General features: G+C 38.4%; 1 protein-coding gene across 3 annotated transcripts in view; it reads right to left on the reverse strand.

The window, feature by feature from the left end:
* Positions 1 to 17491, reverse strand: part of INPP4B (inositol polyphosphate-4-phosphatase type II B) — a 1018353-nt gene that overhangs the window by 529095 nt on the left and 471767 nt on the right. For all 3 annotated transcript variants that reach the window (XM_069105434.1, XM_069105431.1, XM_069105430.1), the window contains exons 4-5: positions 6471 to 6695; positions 1663 to 1707 (exon numbers count right to left, since the gene is read on the reverse strand). In XM_069105434.1, the coding sequence (XP_068961535.1) occupies positions 1663 to 1707; positions 6471 to 6561 (136 nt within the window). In that variant the 5' untranslated portion in view covers positions 6562 to 6695. The remainder of the gene's footprint in view (positions 1 to 1662; positions 1708 to 6470; positions 6696 to 17491) is intronic.

The following is a 17491-nucleotide window of genomic DNA, read 5'->3' on the forward strand; positions in this document are numbered from 1 at the left end:
TACTTTGCCAAATATATAGCAATTTTAATGTATTTTTCTTTAAAACTTTACGTATAAAAATGTGATAGCCTAAAAACCCTCAATTTTTTTTCCTTCATCCTACCCCATAGGATTTGAAAAATAGAAACATCAGTATTATGAATTTTTAAGATAAATAAAATATTATTTATTGTATAATAATATAAATTATTTCAGGTATAACTAGGTATAAACTATACAGCAAAATTTCACAGATATGAGTGGTCATCTCATTTGGGAGCTTACTTAGATTTCTAAGAAATAGCAAGAGTTAAGAATCTGAAGTATATAGATATGGAAGGAATGCCATATTAGATGAAGATGTCATCTGGGTTCAAAAGTAGAAATCCCTAAAGATTCCAAGGCCAATTTCCTCAGGAATCATTGCATATCAATCATGCAGTGATATTTCTAGGCCAGGGGCTTTGTGAAACTTAACTGTTCTTGAAATCTTAAGTGAATTTCCAGTTACAGGTACTGACCTAAAGAGGGAAAAACTTCTCAAAGTCTCAGTTTTCTAATTTGCAAAGTATAACAACAACTTGGAACTTAAAGTTTGCAAAGCACCTTAAAAATATTATCCCACTTGATCCTCACAAACACCCAGGGAGGTGGGTGCTATAAATATTTCCATAAAAGACGTTTTATGGGAATAAGAATGCAATATTATGATGAGGAAACTGAGGCAGACAGCATAAATGACTTCCCTAAGGTCACACAACTAGTATCTGAGGTTGGATTTGAACTCAGGTCTTCCTGACTCTAGATCCAGAGCACTATTTGCCTCAAGGAGTTATTATGAGGATCAAATGAAAAAAAAAACGCAAATCTTTTTTAAAGCATTTTACCACAACCTAGTAAAAGCATTTTATGATAGCAAATTTCCCTTAGAATAGTAATCTTCTTTTGACTTTCAGAACCATGGAGAGAATACAAACCTCAATTTAAGCCCTACCTGGATCCTTCACTTGAGACATACATGTGCATAGTTCCAATGGAGAATTTCTAAACTGTAAATGTGGATAACTAAGTTGTATTTACATTCCTGTGGCAACTTTTTAGAACAAAAAATGAAGAAATATCCATCTATAGCTCTACTTGGCTCCCATTCTATCAAATAAAATACTCCTTGCTTTCCTCCCATATTCCCATTTTTCAACTTCCTTTTGTGCATGTCTTCCCCCATTAGGTTTTAAGCTCCTTGAGGGCAGGAACTGTCTCTTTTTCTTTATGTATCCCCAACATTAGAACAGTGTCTGAAACTTAATAAATGTTTATTAAATTGAACCAAACTGAAAAATGTCTACGACCTACCAGTAGAATCCCTGCCAGATTCCAGCCAGGACCCTCACTGAAATTCTATAATCAAGATTATGATTATGATTCATGTGAAATGCTACTCAGTCTCAGATTCAAAGTCTAGGTGGAAGAGGGGAAGTGGGAGAGAAAGGGGTCAGGACATCATTCCCTGTGAACAAAACAGTAACCATCCTCCAGTCCAAGGACTAAAAAATCATATGCACTAATGTCCCAAAACAGTGAGTGAGATAGTCCCATCTACTTCAAACAAACTGTGTTCAAAGTATTAGAAGTACTTAACATTTTAAAATAATTTGAAATGGAAATGAAAATAAAGTTGCTTACCAAGGCTGAATTCCAGTTTAGGCTCATTTGCACTCTTCTGAATACCTACAAATAAAAGAATAAGTTAATTAAGATATCCTCATTTTGTGTCTACTTTAACTTATAGAATTATATAGTAGTAGTGGTGGTGGTGGTGGTGGTGGTGGTGGTGGTGGTAAGTAGCAGTAACTGACATTTATATAATGCTTTCAGTTTTACAAAATACTTATATAAATAGCATATTTGATCCTCATAATAATCCTATATGGGAGGTTTCATTATTACACCCTTTGAAGAGAGGAGGAGACTGAGTCAAACACAGATTAAGGGACTTGCCCAGGGTCACACAGCTAGTCTGAAGCAAGATTCAAATCTGAGTCTTCCTAACTCCAAGTCCAGGTGTCTATTCCTTATAACACACCCCTTTCCATCTCATTTTCATTTATCTACAAGATGTAAAGCAAACACATTCACTGGCAATGATAATCTTACAGGAACAAATGAGTCCAATATATTTATTACTGCAAAGATCTAGCAATCCGGAACTGTCAATGCCTACTTTTCCACTTGACAGACATGACAAGCCATTGAAAACTGAACTGGCCACCTCTTCCAGCTACGCCTGAAAATTCTACATAGAACTGAAATGAACCATCAAGGACTTGCTGTTTTATCAATACTCCCTGTACCAGTTATAGTTCCTTTATAACTTAGTAGATGATCACCTTTGTAAACTGTAGCCAAAGAATTTCATGACACCATGACTGATCTTTTTTGCCAATAAACTACTCCCATGGCAATAGCTAGTCTTTAAATATTACTTTAAAGTTTAAAACTTGCTTTATAAATTTCTAATTTTATTTTCACAATTGTTGTCTCCATTCTACAGATGAGGAAATTGAGGCAGATAGCAGTTTAGTGACTCTCCCAGGGTCACACCACTGATGAGTATTTTGGGCTAGATTCAAACTCTTGGGTCTTTCTGTCTCTAGGCATAGCACTTTATCTCCTGTCCCCTCCAAATAAAGGGATTATTCCAGTCACCATGGAGGTTTTTATTTGTTTGGTTGTTTTGAACTGTTTTCTAGGCAAGACTCTATTTCTCAGAGGAGTTAAATTTTTATCTAACTAGAATGGATAGATTACTTAGAGGGAGGGTAGAAAAGTCAGTTGGAGTATTCATTATGGGGAGAGACTAAGAATATTAGGTGATTCATGGGCAAAGGGAATGAGTACATAGTGCCATAGAACTATTGGTGGAATTGGAGTCAAAGAACCTGAATTCAAATTCAGGTTTCACCTCCCTACTGAGGCTAGTGTGATCTGGGGCAACTCATTTCACCCCTCTGGGCTTCAGTATATTCATCTGTAAAATCAGAGACTGAAGTAGAAGGCTTCAAAGATCCCTTTTACCACTGTGTGTTCTCTTTTGGTTCTAAAGTGACATGGTTCCTGGAGAGTCATGATGGGTAACAGGGGATGAAGACAAGTTAAAGTATTCACTCTGGACTCCAAAGCTCTGGGTTCAAATCCTTATTCAACTACATATCCCTTATGTGATATGACCTTGGCAAGTCACTTACTCTGGGCCTTAGTTTCTTCATCTGTAAAACATGAAAGCTAGGACAGCTAGGTGGCACAGTGAATAGAGCACCGGCCCTGGAGTCAGGAGGACTTGAGTTCAAATCCAGCCTCAGACTCTTAATACTTATTAGCTGTGTGACCTTGGGCAAGTCACTTAACCCCAATTGCCCTACCTTCCCCCTCCAAAAAGCAAAAAAACAAACCATGAAAGCTGGACTAAATAATTTTCAGGGTCTCTTAATCCTATGGTCCCACAATTCTACAATCTATATAATCAGTTACTGTTCCTTTAAAGAAGCAAAGACGGACACGGATAAGTGAATTTATCCATCAGATTGGTTTCCCTAATGATCCATTTTCTTTTAACTTCAGGGGGAAAAAATGATGGGACCAAATACAATCAGAAACATTTCTATATTGTTAAAAACAACAACAAACCCTATCTATTATTTAAAGGAGTTAATGTTTTTCATGGTTTTGTCATTTTTTAGTAAAATTCCAACATATACAAGGAGAAATTAGCAATGCCAATACAAGGATAGTTTGTGTGAGCGTGAATCATTTGAATTTTTGCAAAGCTTAATATAACTTCTGCATTAACTCTGCTCTAAGCCCTGACAACTCTATTCACAAAATGAATCCAACTGCTATCATTTACCAAAGATTTGTGGATGATGGAAACTGAATATCTGGGCATCCATTTGTCAGTGCCAAATGAAGAGGCAATAGAAATCTTCAGGAATTTTGTTTTTGTTTTTGTTTTTTAAGAATAGCACAATTCACACTCAAAGAGTGTAACCCAAGAGCCTGGTATCTTAAATATGAGAGAAAAACTCTGTACTCCCAAATATATGAATTACTTGTAAAATAAAGAGAACAATTTTAGGGCTCAGATGGTAAGCTGGGCCAAATCTCCAAGCCCAGCAAACCTATTTATAGTTCTATGCTGCTTTACGCTGGGCTCCAGGTGCAGTGTAAAGGCTCAGATAGCATCGTGTTTCAGATACTTTTAAATTAATTGCCTCTGGAGTTTTAGAAAGAGGAAAACCTTGGAGGAAATAGAACTAAAATAGTAATGTACACACTGCCTGCAACTATGTAATGCAGACAACATTAAGCAGCAACAAAACTCAGTTCAAATACAATGGAGAGCATTGATACTAACAGTGAAAGCAGACAGCTTTCCTTTCTTTGAACAAATGTAAAAAGCTAGGGTTCCATGAACTATCCATTAGAATTACTCGTTTAGTACAGTAGTATCAAAACTGAAATAGAAATGCTGTCACTAAACTATATATTAGGGTCCCTGAGGGTCATTCATTGACTTAGAAAATCACAAATTAACATCATCTGTGTTTTATTGCATTTTCATTTCTTTTGGTAAATGTTTCCCAATTATTTTTAATCTGGTTCTGGCATACTAGGGAACATTGAGGATCACACTGGCCTGTGTTTGACACTTCTGTTTTTGGCTATTCTGTGTGGAACCTTGACCAGCAATTTTGTCTTCCTACCCCATTGCAGGGCAAACAGCCCAAAATGTGCCTAGGATAAACATCAGAAAATGCATCCTCTCACTTAAATCCAATTCATTTGAATGGCATGGCATCACCTACCTGATGTCATGGTCCTCATAGAGAATGAAGGACAAACAACAAGAACAACATGGGTCTTAAAACAGAAATTCAGTATGAAAAAGAGCAAAGAACCTTTGACACTGTGCTCCCCTCAGTATGAAAAAGAGCAAAGAACCTGTGACACTGTGCTCCACAGGAGGCTACCTTCTTGGGGGCAGCATGGGGTGAAGGCACGGAGGAAGTCACCTTGCAGTATGACCACGGCCGTGAGTGAGGCAAGTCAGTGTGCTGTCTGGCATCTTCCTACTTTAATTATTCTTGTCAAGCACTCATCTTGGCTGCATATAGCTGCAGAGGGGGTGGAAGGATTCTCAATGCCCTCCACAAGTCAGTGAAAACCTTAGTTACAGTTCTAGCTTCCATTCACTACTTTGGGAGCTATAACTTGTGAGTGACCTGTGTGTGCAGTTGCTGAGATTTGCCTGTCTAAAGATAAACTTTATCAATGATGTTTCAAATTGCTAAGTGGCCAATGGATAGACACAGTTGTTTTTATTTGGTTTGGTTTTTTGGTGAAAGACTTGTAAATTCTCAGAAAACTTGTCAAACTCTGCTTCAAATCCCTAACAGTGAAAAACAAATTAAAACCAGTCTGAAGTTTTACTGAAACATTCAGTGTGGATGGGACCACAGGAAGATAGGGACACTAACTCGATGCTTCTGGAGCTATTACTTGGCAGTATGGGTTCTGGAGAGCAGTTGAACTCTAATGAATTCTAATGACCAATCTGAAATTCAGAGACCTGAGGAGGGAAGACCCCTCCCTATTGGAGAGTCTTAGTCTCTGTTCAGTGTACATGAATAATTTTCTCTTTTATAAGGAAGTATTTAATTAGAAGGGATAGTCATAGGAGAAGTGAGTCTGGTGTAAAAAAAAAAAAAGGCAGTAACAAACATTTTAAAAGAAAACAAATAAACATAATTGCCAAATGAAAAGCAATGACTTTTTGAAAGAGACTGAATTAAGTGCTAACCAAGAGACAGACAAAAAAAAAAAATTATGTACCAGTTTTAAGGTTTTTCGTTTCTTTTTCTCTTTGCTGTTTTTGACCAAAACTTTATGGGACCATGCCCCAGCTAAGTGGGGATAACTTTTCATCCAACTGCTTGTGTAGGCAATTCTAGCATGAAGAAAGATGGAAGGGAAGTCTGTAGATTGGAGAGAGTGTGAATATTATATGAGGCATAAGGAAAAGGAGCTGTATCTTATATGTGGGGTTTTGGTGGCAACAGTGGTTTGGGGAAGGTTGTTTCTTTTTTGTGATAGTCCTGGTATTTCCCTCTATCCACTTTAGTTTCCACCACACATGACAGCAGATAGTTAATTCAAAAGTTCCAGGTGCTTTACCCTACATTCCACCTTAATTTATAAATGGGGGTGCCCATTTCTTTCCACTAGAGGATGAGAAAAAACAAAGTCTTATATCTACACAATTGGTCACAGGATAAACACTTCAATAATTTGTCATTAAACTAATACTAAAAGAATATTTACAAGAAAAAATTAATTATGTAATAGGATTTACTGATTTTTCTCTCTCTCTGCTTTTGTCTGAATTCAGTCATTTCAATGGCAAAAGCAATAGTGAGGTCAGTCAACATACTTACTTGTGAACTGGAGTTCTCCCAGGTCATTTGCCTGGGCTGTTTGAAGAAAATGCTGCCCTTCCCCAGCTGTTTTTTCCTCCTTGATTTCCATAGTCAACTGTCTCAGCAATGTACTTCTGTTTCTTTAAATTTCCAACTTTCACAGCCCAAGTAAAGGCACCCAGGATTTCCAAATTAGTGCTGCTGGGGTCTCTGGGTACACAAGCGGGCTTCCTTAGTGATGATCTGCACCAAGAACATAGGAATAAGCAGTGAAGATCCCAGATGCTTCAAAGCCTGTTGCAGAGCATGCATAGGGTTGGATGCTATAGGTGGCATCTCCCCTCATGAGGCTTGTTCCCCATCACAATGTCCCACCCACCAACCCAACAGCGTTGCACAATCCAGTGCCTTTCTCTGCTGATGGAATGCGTGACAACGTTCAGTCTCTCTAGCTGCTCCCCAAGCAATTAATATGTTGTAAAACTAGAGAGTGGAATTATCAAAACTGAAATGTGAAATCCTTTTCTTACAGCACAGATTCTACAGCTCAACAGGCAGCTATCACAGTTGCTAACTTAAACATGAATTCAATTTAGCAGTAACCCCAGAAAGGAGCCTGACAAAGGGACCAGTGGGATTCACTAAGGTGAGTGTGTCTATCATTCTTTCTATTAGAGCTGTCCTTTGTGCTCAGGTTCTTTCTCTCCTTGCCAGAGCACAGCTCATCAAGGGGTAGAGATAATTTACTGTGACATTGCTCCTCTGTGAGGAACCACCAGGTTGTACGTGGGCGCTTCTGATCCCCTTATCAACCTCAGGGTCTGATGCTCTTCTGCTAGCCCTATTGTTTAATGATCAGCTTTTAGAGACAGGAGGACAAATACATATACTCACATGCAGATATACATTCACATATACATGTGCGTATATACACATGTATATGTATATAACTGTGACTGTGGAAAAGTATATAAATACACAAAAATATTTATATACACATACCTACATACATATATATGCATGTATATGTGTGTAACGTGTATATATGAATATATACATAAGTACATGTGTGTTTGTATGTATACACACATGAGCACACACATACCACCATTAGATTATAAGCTCCTTGAGGGCAAGGACTGTCTTTTGCTTCTTTCTACATCTCTAACACCTAGCATGGTACCAGGCATATGGTAGGTGCTTAATAAATGTTTGATTCATTGATTGATATAAATAAATATATATAAAGATGGAGCTCCTAAGGAGATATAAGTAGAAGCAAAACCTAGTGCTTTTGATTAGTATTAGCATAGGATAGAAAATTCCAGACATTTAAGATCCTATAAAACCAATGACAGTCTCTACTAGTTACCAATTTATTCTGACATTTATATACATAAACAAGAATGAGCTAGGGGGAAAAAATCAATGTTGTTTTAATAGAAGTTAGCAGTTGAACTGAAATATACAAAAATCTTTAAATATTCCCTCCCCTACTTTCCCTTTTAACTCAGTGGGCAGAAGTCTGGCTTTGTTTTCAATATGGATAGGATTTCAATCATAACAAATCATCAACATCACTCCTCAAAGTCCTTAACAAGGAGACCTTCAGCTGGAGTTGAATTATAATTTTTTTAAGTTCACTTGGGACAAATTAAACCCAGAAAACACTTAAAACTTCAACCAATAATGTAATTGATCAATATATGTTGTGGGCTGATCCAAGAATAGTTTCTGAGGGAGAGGGCAGTTTTTACAAAGAGCTAAAGAAAAGTCATGAACTTGAGTAGGAAAATCAGTGATTTTTTATCCTTTAGGCATTTTTATTCATCACCTCTGAGAAGAGCAGGGAATAAAAATAGTGAGCAACATTCTCCCAAAAGCCTACTGGAAACCATGTGGTATAGTGGGAAAAGGGCTGGACTTAAGAGTTAGAAGGCATGAGCATGAAATCTGGATTCTCATACTTAGAAGCTGTGTGGCTTTGGGCAAATAACATGACCTCTCTGGGCCTCCGTTTCCTCATGTGAAAAAGTCAGTAGGTTGTTAATAAAGGTTTGGAAAATGGAACTGAATTAAGCGAATGACTCCAAGGGTAGGTCTAACAATGTAGTACTTCATTGGTATACTCCTTCATGTGACAAATATTTATTAAGCATCTAGTAGGTATAAGTCATTGTGATGATATAAAGCATACAAGGACATATCACGCCAACTTTTGTGATCAAATAGCTTGCAGTAAAAGAGGAGTAATCTATGTTTACATCAATTATTTCTATATAAGCAAACTCCTACTCAATAAAGCGTTGTGCTTATTTCTTGGGGGTAGAGGGGTGTAGAGGTCGAAAGCAGCAATGATGCAGACTTGTAAAAATGACCGTGCTCTAACTGTCACAAATATTACCAAACAATAAAACACCACTTTGTTCCAAAATACATGATCTCTTCTCTGTAGAAGAGGACATTCAACGGCACAAAGCCAATGACATAAAACCAAGAGAAAAGAATTATCGCTTGGCATTCTAAAAAAAAAAATTTCCATTGCATGCCTCTGATGAATTGCAGGAAAAAAAACAAAATCCTTAAAGCCAACACTTGACATATTTACTGAAAGCTAAGGAAGTGTTCTCTAGCTTTGTTTTGATGCCATTTTGTGACTGTTCAGTAGGACAGCAAATCTTACAAATAAGTAAAAGGATTTACCAAACCAGAGAAATATTATTTTCACCAATTTCTCTTATAGAAGGTATAACAGTTAAAAGGGAAAAAAACACAAAGTATAATTGGCCTTTACCTAACCTTACATATACAGTCCTTGGCCTATTGATAGTTATGGAAAAATTCAGCTTATTGGAAATATTTGGCTAACAAAATAGCAGATTATAGTATAGTATCTGTAGATGGACAGATATTAAGAGGGGCAGTTGGGGAAAGAAAGAGCTGGACTTATCTTAGAACTTGCCTCAACCTTGGTCCTCTTCTCTGAGACCCAATGATTTTCCTTGATATCATCCAACTCTGACACAGCACAGTCCTCCCTTAAGTCAGAATTTCCTTTTCTCCAATTTTGATAAAGCTTCTCCCCTTTATACATATTGCCTAAGGAGTGGCTCATTCTTGCAAGCTTTGATTGATTCAAATTGGTGTACTAGCTCAATTCTGATTGATTAAATCACTCAGAAAGTACTCTTACCTAGGCAAGGCACAAAAGTTAATTTTGGTAGTTTCATTCCCACCCTTACATCCTTTTAAGATAAAGAACAAGAAATAAAACTCTATCAAATAAATAAAATACACTATTGAGAAAATATATTTAAGTTTTATCATGGCTAATCAGGATAAAGAGACAGAAGGGTAATGAAGAAAGGGAAAAAATATTTTAAAAAGGGAAGACAGAGGGACACCAAATGAAAAATGGGTAAAGAGAAAAATATAGTGAAGAAACATTTCCATCTTTGGATCATTGTGGCTGTTGTCATTATTCAGTCATTTCAGTCACATCCAACTTTTCTTGGCAAAGATACTGGAGTAGTTTACCACTTCCTCCTTCATTTCATTTTACAGATGAGGAGACTGAGGCAAACAGGGTTAAGTGACTTGCCCAGGATCACATAGCTGGTAAGTATCTGAGGCTGGGTGAGAACTCAGTTCTCCCTGACTCCAGGTCCAGGAGTCTATCCACTGCACCACATAACTGCCCACCAGCTTAAGTTTAAGACTTAAAGGTAATTGTTGCCTTTTTGTGACTATAGTCATAAGACCATCATCCTCTCAGTACCCAGACCACAGGTCTTGTGAAATAAAGTCAAAACAGGATCTTACCTAAAGATAAATTACTTCCTGCATTTTCCTTGGAGGAGAGTTCTGAGTGCTGGGATCAACATAGGTTTCCACCCTCACCAAGCTAGCTTTAATGTCTTCGTACATAAAATAAAAGTTTTCATCTCATTCCTAACTCTATTCCAAAGATGAATAAAGGATTAAAAGTGTTTTCAATCTTACTTAAGAAAACAAAATGGATAATTACCATTATATTAACTTAAGTAGTCACCCAGTCATTACAGATAGCACACACATTATGGGCTTGGAATCATTCAGTGATGTGAAAAATTGATTAAAGTTAGGGCAGCATGGTATAATCTACTGACCACTAGACTTGGAGTCAAGTAATTCTGGGTTCTCATCATGATCCAGGAGTAGAAAAAAAGCTTATAAATGATGAGATATGTTCTTCTGGAATGAGGTGAACTAGGTAATAGCTAGGTGGTAAAAACACTTGGCTTGGATAAGAAAGAACCTTTCTCTCCCACTTACTGGTTGTATTACCCTGAGCAAATCACTCCAATTCTTCCAGCTTCCAATTCCTCATCTACAACATGAGGAGTTTCATCCTTCCAGTTCTCAATCCATCATTCTGTGAGAGCCTTGTTTTGGGATCCTTTTCCTCCCGTCTCGCACTCCCTCCATACAATTCAACCCTCAAAATAAGTATGCCACCCAAATTCTCCTTGGCATTATTATTCCATCCAAATGAGGTAACAAAGTAGTCTTACCTTTCCTGATCCCAGACAGGGAGACTTGGTGTGACTTCTACTAGCATCTTGCCATTAAAAGCAGGGTTTCAAAGCTAACAAAACCCAAATCAGATTTTTCCTATCCAGTGAGTTGGAGACATTCCAAGATGCCAAATCATTTAAGGGAAATCTTAAAGCAAGTGGTATTACCAAAGTCAAGGCATGTACAGGCAGTTTCTAGGTCTCAGCAAAATCCACTAAGAGGTGAGGTTTTTTTTGTTGTTGTTGTTTTTTGCTTTTTGGAGGGGGAAGGCAGGGCAATTAGGGTTAAGCGACTTGCCCAAGGTCACATGGCTAATAAGTCCTGACTCCAGGGCTGGTGCTCTATTCACTGCCCCACCTAGCTGCCCCTAGGAGGTGAGTTTTTTTTTTTAAACAATTGGGCTTAAGTAACTTGCTCAAGGTTACACGGCCAGTTATTTCTGGATGTGGTGCTGAGTATCTAAGCCCAGATTTGATCCCCAGGTCATCCCGACACTGCAGCCAGTGCTCTTACTCGCTGAGCCACCTGGCTGCCCCTCTAGCAGGTGAGTTTTAAGGAAGTGCTGTAGGTGAAATGTCTCAGAAGTCTTTGCTTCCTAGCCCTTCCAACAAAATTGCCTTCCACTACAAAACTGTTCCACAAAATTCCACACTCATCTCTATCACGTTCTGCCACAGTTTTTACATCAATCAACAAACAATTTAAGAGCTGTGGACAATGTATTCCTGTAGAAAGAAAGATTCTGAGATGTTACCCCAAGAGAAGGGTATGGGAGAGGCCATGAGGCACCAGCCCCCCTACATGAAGATGTTGGGGCATCCTAAGGTGTCTTCTCAACAGGCTGCCACCATGAGGGGTGGAGTTGAGGAAAAGGATGATAGAATGGAGGTCCCTGGAAGGACTCACCTGGGGCAAGAAGAAGGTTGCCTGCTACCTTCCTATTTTAATGGATCCTTCTTGACAACTATGGGAAGTGATTTCTATAACACTGGAGAGGTTGTCAGTTGCTCTAAATTTCAGTGTCCAAAAGGAAAGTCTCAGTGACTCCATCCTAGTAATAGCTTTGCTCCCAGGAAAATTTAAAAAAAAAGATACCACTGGTCATGATCTTGTTCTGAATTTACATCATATAAATGACTCTCAGGTGACATCCTTAGTTCACACAGTCAGTTTTGATTAAAATAAATAAATAAATAACAATAGCTAGAACACCTAGTATAGTAAAAGAACAGTTGACTTTAAGTTAGAATTAGCAGATCTGAATCTTGTCTCTGTTTCTTTCTATCCAGATGAGAATAGAACAATCATTTAACCTGTCAGTTAGGGGGCACAGTGGATAGAGCACTGGCCTTGGAATCAAAAAGATTCATCTTCATGAGCTCAAATCCTGCCTCAGGGAGTGACTAGCTGCGAGACCCTGGAGAAGTCACTTAACCCTGTTTTATTTCAGTTTCCTCATCTGTGATATGAGCTAGAGAAGGAAATAGCTGGAGCAGTTTAATCTAGCTTCTTTGGCAACAAAACCCCAGAAGGGGTCACAAAAAATCAGATATGGCTGAAATGATTTTTTTTTTTTGCTTATCGCGGTTTCATTTATTGATACATAGCAAACTTCATATTTAAATAAATATATATTAAAATACTCATCAATTCTGCATATTTCTTGGGGAATGTTTTTCATAGTAATAATAGTATTTGGATAGTACTTTATTTTTTTTTTCATTTTTCAAATGCTTTATTAACTTCTGATTTACATCATTAATTTCCGCCAGATTTTGAGTTACAAATTTTCTCCATGTTTTTTCCTCTACCCATCACCCCAGAATATCATTCCCATAGGATATCCCCTCCTCCAATCTGCTCTCTCCCATATTTTCTCCCATACCCCCTTAGACTTTTCCAGTAGGGCATGGTGGATCTCTATGCCCCAGTGCTTGTATATCTTATTTCCCAATTACATGTAAAATAGTATTAATAATGGTATATATATATATATATATATATATATAAACATATATGTATATATATAATTTTAAACATTTGATTTTAAAACTTTGAATTCCAGATTCATTCCCTTCCTCCCTTGTCACCCACCCTTACTGTGAAGATAAGTAGTTCAGTATAGGTTGTACATGTGTAGCTAATGCAAAACATTAACATAGTAGATATATTGTAAAAGACTGACTATATTTCCCTCCCTCCTATCCAACCACCCACTTGTTCTATTCTCTACTTTGGTCCCATCCCTTTTCAAAAGTGGGTGCTTCCAACTTCCCTCCTCCCCAGCCTGCCCTCCCTTCCATCATTCCCCCTCTCATCTCCTTCCCTCCTACTCTCCTGTAGGGTGAGATACCCTATTTAGTGTGTATTTCATTCCCTCCCCAAAGCAAAATTCAGTGAGAATAAGGTTGACCCTTTCCTTTTTGCCTTCCTATTCTTCTCCTCCATTGTAACCCTTTTCCCTTGCCTCTTCTTTATGAGATAGTTTACCCCATTCTGTCTCTCTCCATCTAGTCTCATTAAATTCCTCTCTCACCTCTTAATTTCCCCTTTTAAGTATCATCCCTTCCTATTAAATTGGTCCTGTGCCCTCTACCTATGTATACCTGTAAACCAGTCCAGTGTCTTTGCCAAGAAAACCCCAGATAGGGTCATTAAGAGCTGGGACAGGAGTGAAATGACCAAAAAAAAAAAACAAAACCAAACAAAACAAAAAGACATCAAAGATACTCATCCAGAGTTATTGTGAGGAAAGTGCTTTATAGATTTCAGGTTTTTTTTTGTTTTGCTTTTTGGAGAGGGGAAGGTGGGCAATTGGGATTAAGTGACTTGCCCAAGGTCACAGGGCTAGTTTTGTGTTAAGTGTCTGAGGCAGAACTTGAACTTGGGTCCTCCCTACTCCAGGGCGGTGCTCTATTCACTGCACCACCTAGCTGCCCTGGCTTTATATATTTTAAAGCACTACATAAATGAGAGCTCTTATTATTGTCTAGGGATGGATGTAATGAGCTCATCTTTTTTTTTTTAATTTTCTCTTTTATTTTGAACATAACCATCATCACACAAAGAGTGTGACTTGTAGGCAGCACAGTGCAAGACCTGGACTTAGGAAGACCTGAATTCAAGTCAGACCCTTACCAATTGTGTGAGCCTGGGCAAGCCACAAGCTCCAAAAGCAATGGTTTCCTCACTTGCAAAATGAGAAGAAGAATAGCACCTATCTTCCAGGGTTGTTGTGAAGATAAAATGAAATAATATTTGTAAAGAGCTTTGCAAATCTCAAGGCTCTATAACCATTTCAGCATGCAAATTATAACAAATAAAGAGGATTGCATATGGTCTTGTAAATTTCCTGTAAATGTGCAGTTTTTAAAGATTTATAGGGGCAGCTAGGTGGACATAACACAAAAACTAGCCGTGTGACCTTCGGCAAGTCACTTAACCCCAATTGCCCTCCAAAAAAACAAAAGAAAAAAAAGATTTATATTAAATTAACCACAATAGTAAACACACACACACACTCACAACAACAAAAACAATGCCTTCTTTGTTTGGGTCCCTTTCTGGACTTTTTTTTTTTTTTAAAGCAATCGGGGTTAAGTAACTTGCTCAAGGTTACACGGCCAGGTGTTTCTGGGTGGGTGCTAAATGTCTGAGCCTGGGATTCAATCTCCAGGTCGTCCTGACACTGGAGCCAGTGCTCTTACTCACTGTGCTACCTGGCCGCCCCTCTAGATTTCTTTTTATTTTCATTCCTGTACTTCCTAAATGTTTGGTGATTTATTGAGTTTTCTTCCTAGTTTTCTTTCTTTTTTTTCTGTATTTCTTTTTCTCCTGCATCTCTGTCACTAACCTCAGATCATTTTCTCAGGAAGCAATCCAAGGAGTGATGAAATTTCTTAGCACAATAACATAGCAGCTCCTGACATGTTCTCTGCTTATGAAGAACCTTTGTGTCTGGGAGAAACTTCATTCTCTGGGGTGGTTTTTCTTTCCTGCCTATATCTCACTAGCACCTCAAAGTCAACATGTCCAAACCTAAAACAATCATTTTCCTCAAAACTCCTCCCCCTTTTATGTTGGGCACTACCATTCTTCACCCTCGTTTGAAACTCTGGCATTTTGTCTGGTTTTACCCTCTCAATGATCCCCACAGTTTGTCCAAGGTCTGTTTGTGTTTTGTTTCTACCTTTGCAATATGTGTCATATCCATCCTCCCTTCTCTTTATTCCTACAGCTGCTCCCTTAGGGCAGATTCTCATTATCACCTGCCTGGAATCCAACAATAGCCTCCTAATCAATCTTCCTACTTTCCCCTTTCTCCTTCTTCCAATCTATCACAGCCAGAATAATCTTCCTTATGGGAAGATCTGATCATGTCAGCCCTCTGCTCAGAACGATTCAAGACCCTGCATGATTTTATTCCTTCCAAGCTTTATTTGACAGTAACATATACTATATTCTAGCCAAACTGAAACTCACTATAAACATACCTTAATTCAATAGATTATTCCCCATCTATCCTCGACATACTTGTATGGACCCAGTTGTTTTCATGTTGTCTCCATTAGATAGGGAATGTCTTTTATCTTTCTTTGTTTCCCCCATTTCTTAGTGAGGGATCTGGCACAGAGTATGAGCTTAATAAATGCTCAACGACTGAAGACATACTGAATTATTCAACCTCTGTTCATACTCTTTTCCTTTGCTTGTTATGTCCTTTATTCTTATCTCTACTGCTTGAAATCTTGACTGTATTTGAATTTAATGAAATCTGATTTAATGAAATTCAATTAATGAATTAACTTAATGAAGCCTTCTGCCTTAAGTTTTTTCATGATCTGTTCCCCATTTTCTTTTCACTTGAAGGAATTTGGAACTGAGACTGTGCTCTGTAGGAACTGAGCTAAGCTACCTCCATAGAAACTAAGGTGGTATAAAAAGGGGGGATGGAGATTATGCTTCCTATGTTTTGGTGGAGCAGATTTCTTTATTTGTGATTATATCTTCTGGAGCAAATATTTCTGTGTAAAAGCTAACCTGATTGCTAGTGACTAATTGGAACTGGGTTGCAGAAGACTGCCCTTTACAATCATGGGAACAACATGGGGGGGAGGGGAGGATTGAAGCCATTTGCAGAAAGCCTGGAGAGGCCCCAGTCTCCTAAAGGGTACCTGAGAACCCTAAAATTAAGGTGAAAATATAAACTACCCGAACCTAAGGAAGTGAAGTCCATAGTAGTCTATGTTGTGCTTACAATACAAAAGTTCTACCACCCGGGTGCAGCTAGGTGGCGCAGTGAGTATAGCGCCAGCCCCGGAGTAGGGTGGACCTGAGTTCGGTTCTGACCGCAGACACTTAACACACACACACACAAAAACTAGCAGTGTAACCTTGGACAAGTTACTTAACCCCAATAGCCCTCCAAAAGGCAAAAAAAAAAAGTTCTACCACCCTTCCCAAGAAGAACAGAAGCTTCTTGAAAGGAGGGACACACTTCTCTCTCTCTCTGGGGTCCTTTCCTCCCTCTGATTGGAGAGTGGAGGATTGACATTGGAGAGCTCCTCTCAGAGCTGACAACATTTAAGGAGGCTCATTTCTCATCCTGTTACTTTCCTAGACTTCATGATCTCCAGAAACTCATCAGCAACTTCATTCAGAAGTCACTCAACTCCAAACTCATCCATCAAATTTCAAACTCCATCTGCAAGATGAAGTCAACGCTGAAGTTCTCCCCTCCTCAGACTATTTTCCACCTGGATGTAAAACTTCATCATGCCCTCAAGCCAGCTATTGTCTTACCCCTATTAGATTGTGAGTAAGGACTGTCATGTTTATCTTTGCATCTCCAGCACATAGCACAGTGTATATAGTAAGGCATATAGTAAGAGTTTAACAAATGCATATCGACTCTTTATTGACTCCAGAAATGATGAAGCCCCTTTCCTTGGAGTTAATGTATTCATCTCTGAATCCATGCCTAGGACTGAGATGCCATGATTGGTGATTGGAGGATGACCAAGTCTCATATCCTATCCATCCATTCATACATGAAGAAACTTGGGTCTATCCAGTTATCTGGGCATATGATGCTCTTCCCCCATCCCCCACCATGATTTCCACCTCTTGTTCTGTGAACAAGATAAATGCCACCATTGCTCTGAGAAAGAACATGACAATAGACCAGGACTCTAGTTACCATCCCTTTGACTGCCCAGACCAAAGATCCCTTCTCAGGGGCAGCCACCAATCCCTGATATGTACTGCCTCCTTTTATAAGAATTCAAGCTCTTTCAAGATAGGGACAGCCTCACTTTTGTACTTGAATCTCACATCAAAGGTAATTAACAAGGGCTTTTTATTTGGTCACTCATTCATTCACTGTTCATAATGAAGAATTTCCAACTGAGACCCTGTGTAATACAGTGTTCAAAGCAAGTATATAGTAAAAATGGCTCTAGCATAGGGATTAAAAAAAATAA

This window comes from Petaurus breviceps, unplaced genomic scaffold (assembly GCF_028583685.1).
Source record: "Petaurus breviceps papuanus isolate PSGF00001 unplaced genomic scaffold, PetGlider_PUasm1.0 76, whole genome shotgun sequence".
NCBI classification, from domain to species: Eukaryota; Metazoa; Chordata; class Mammalia; order Diprotodontia; family Petauridae; genus Petaurus; species Petaurus breviceps.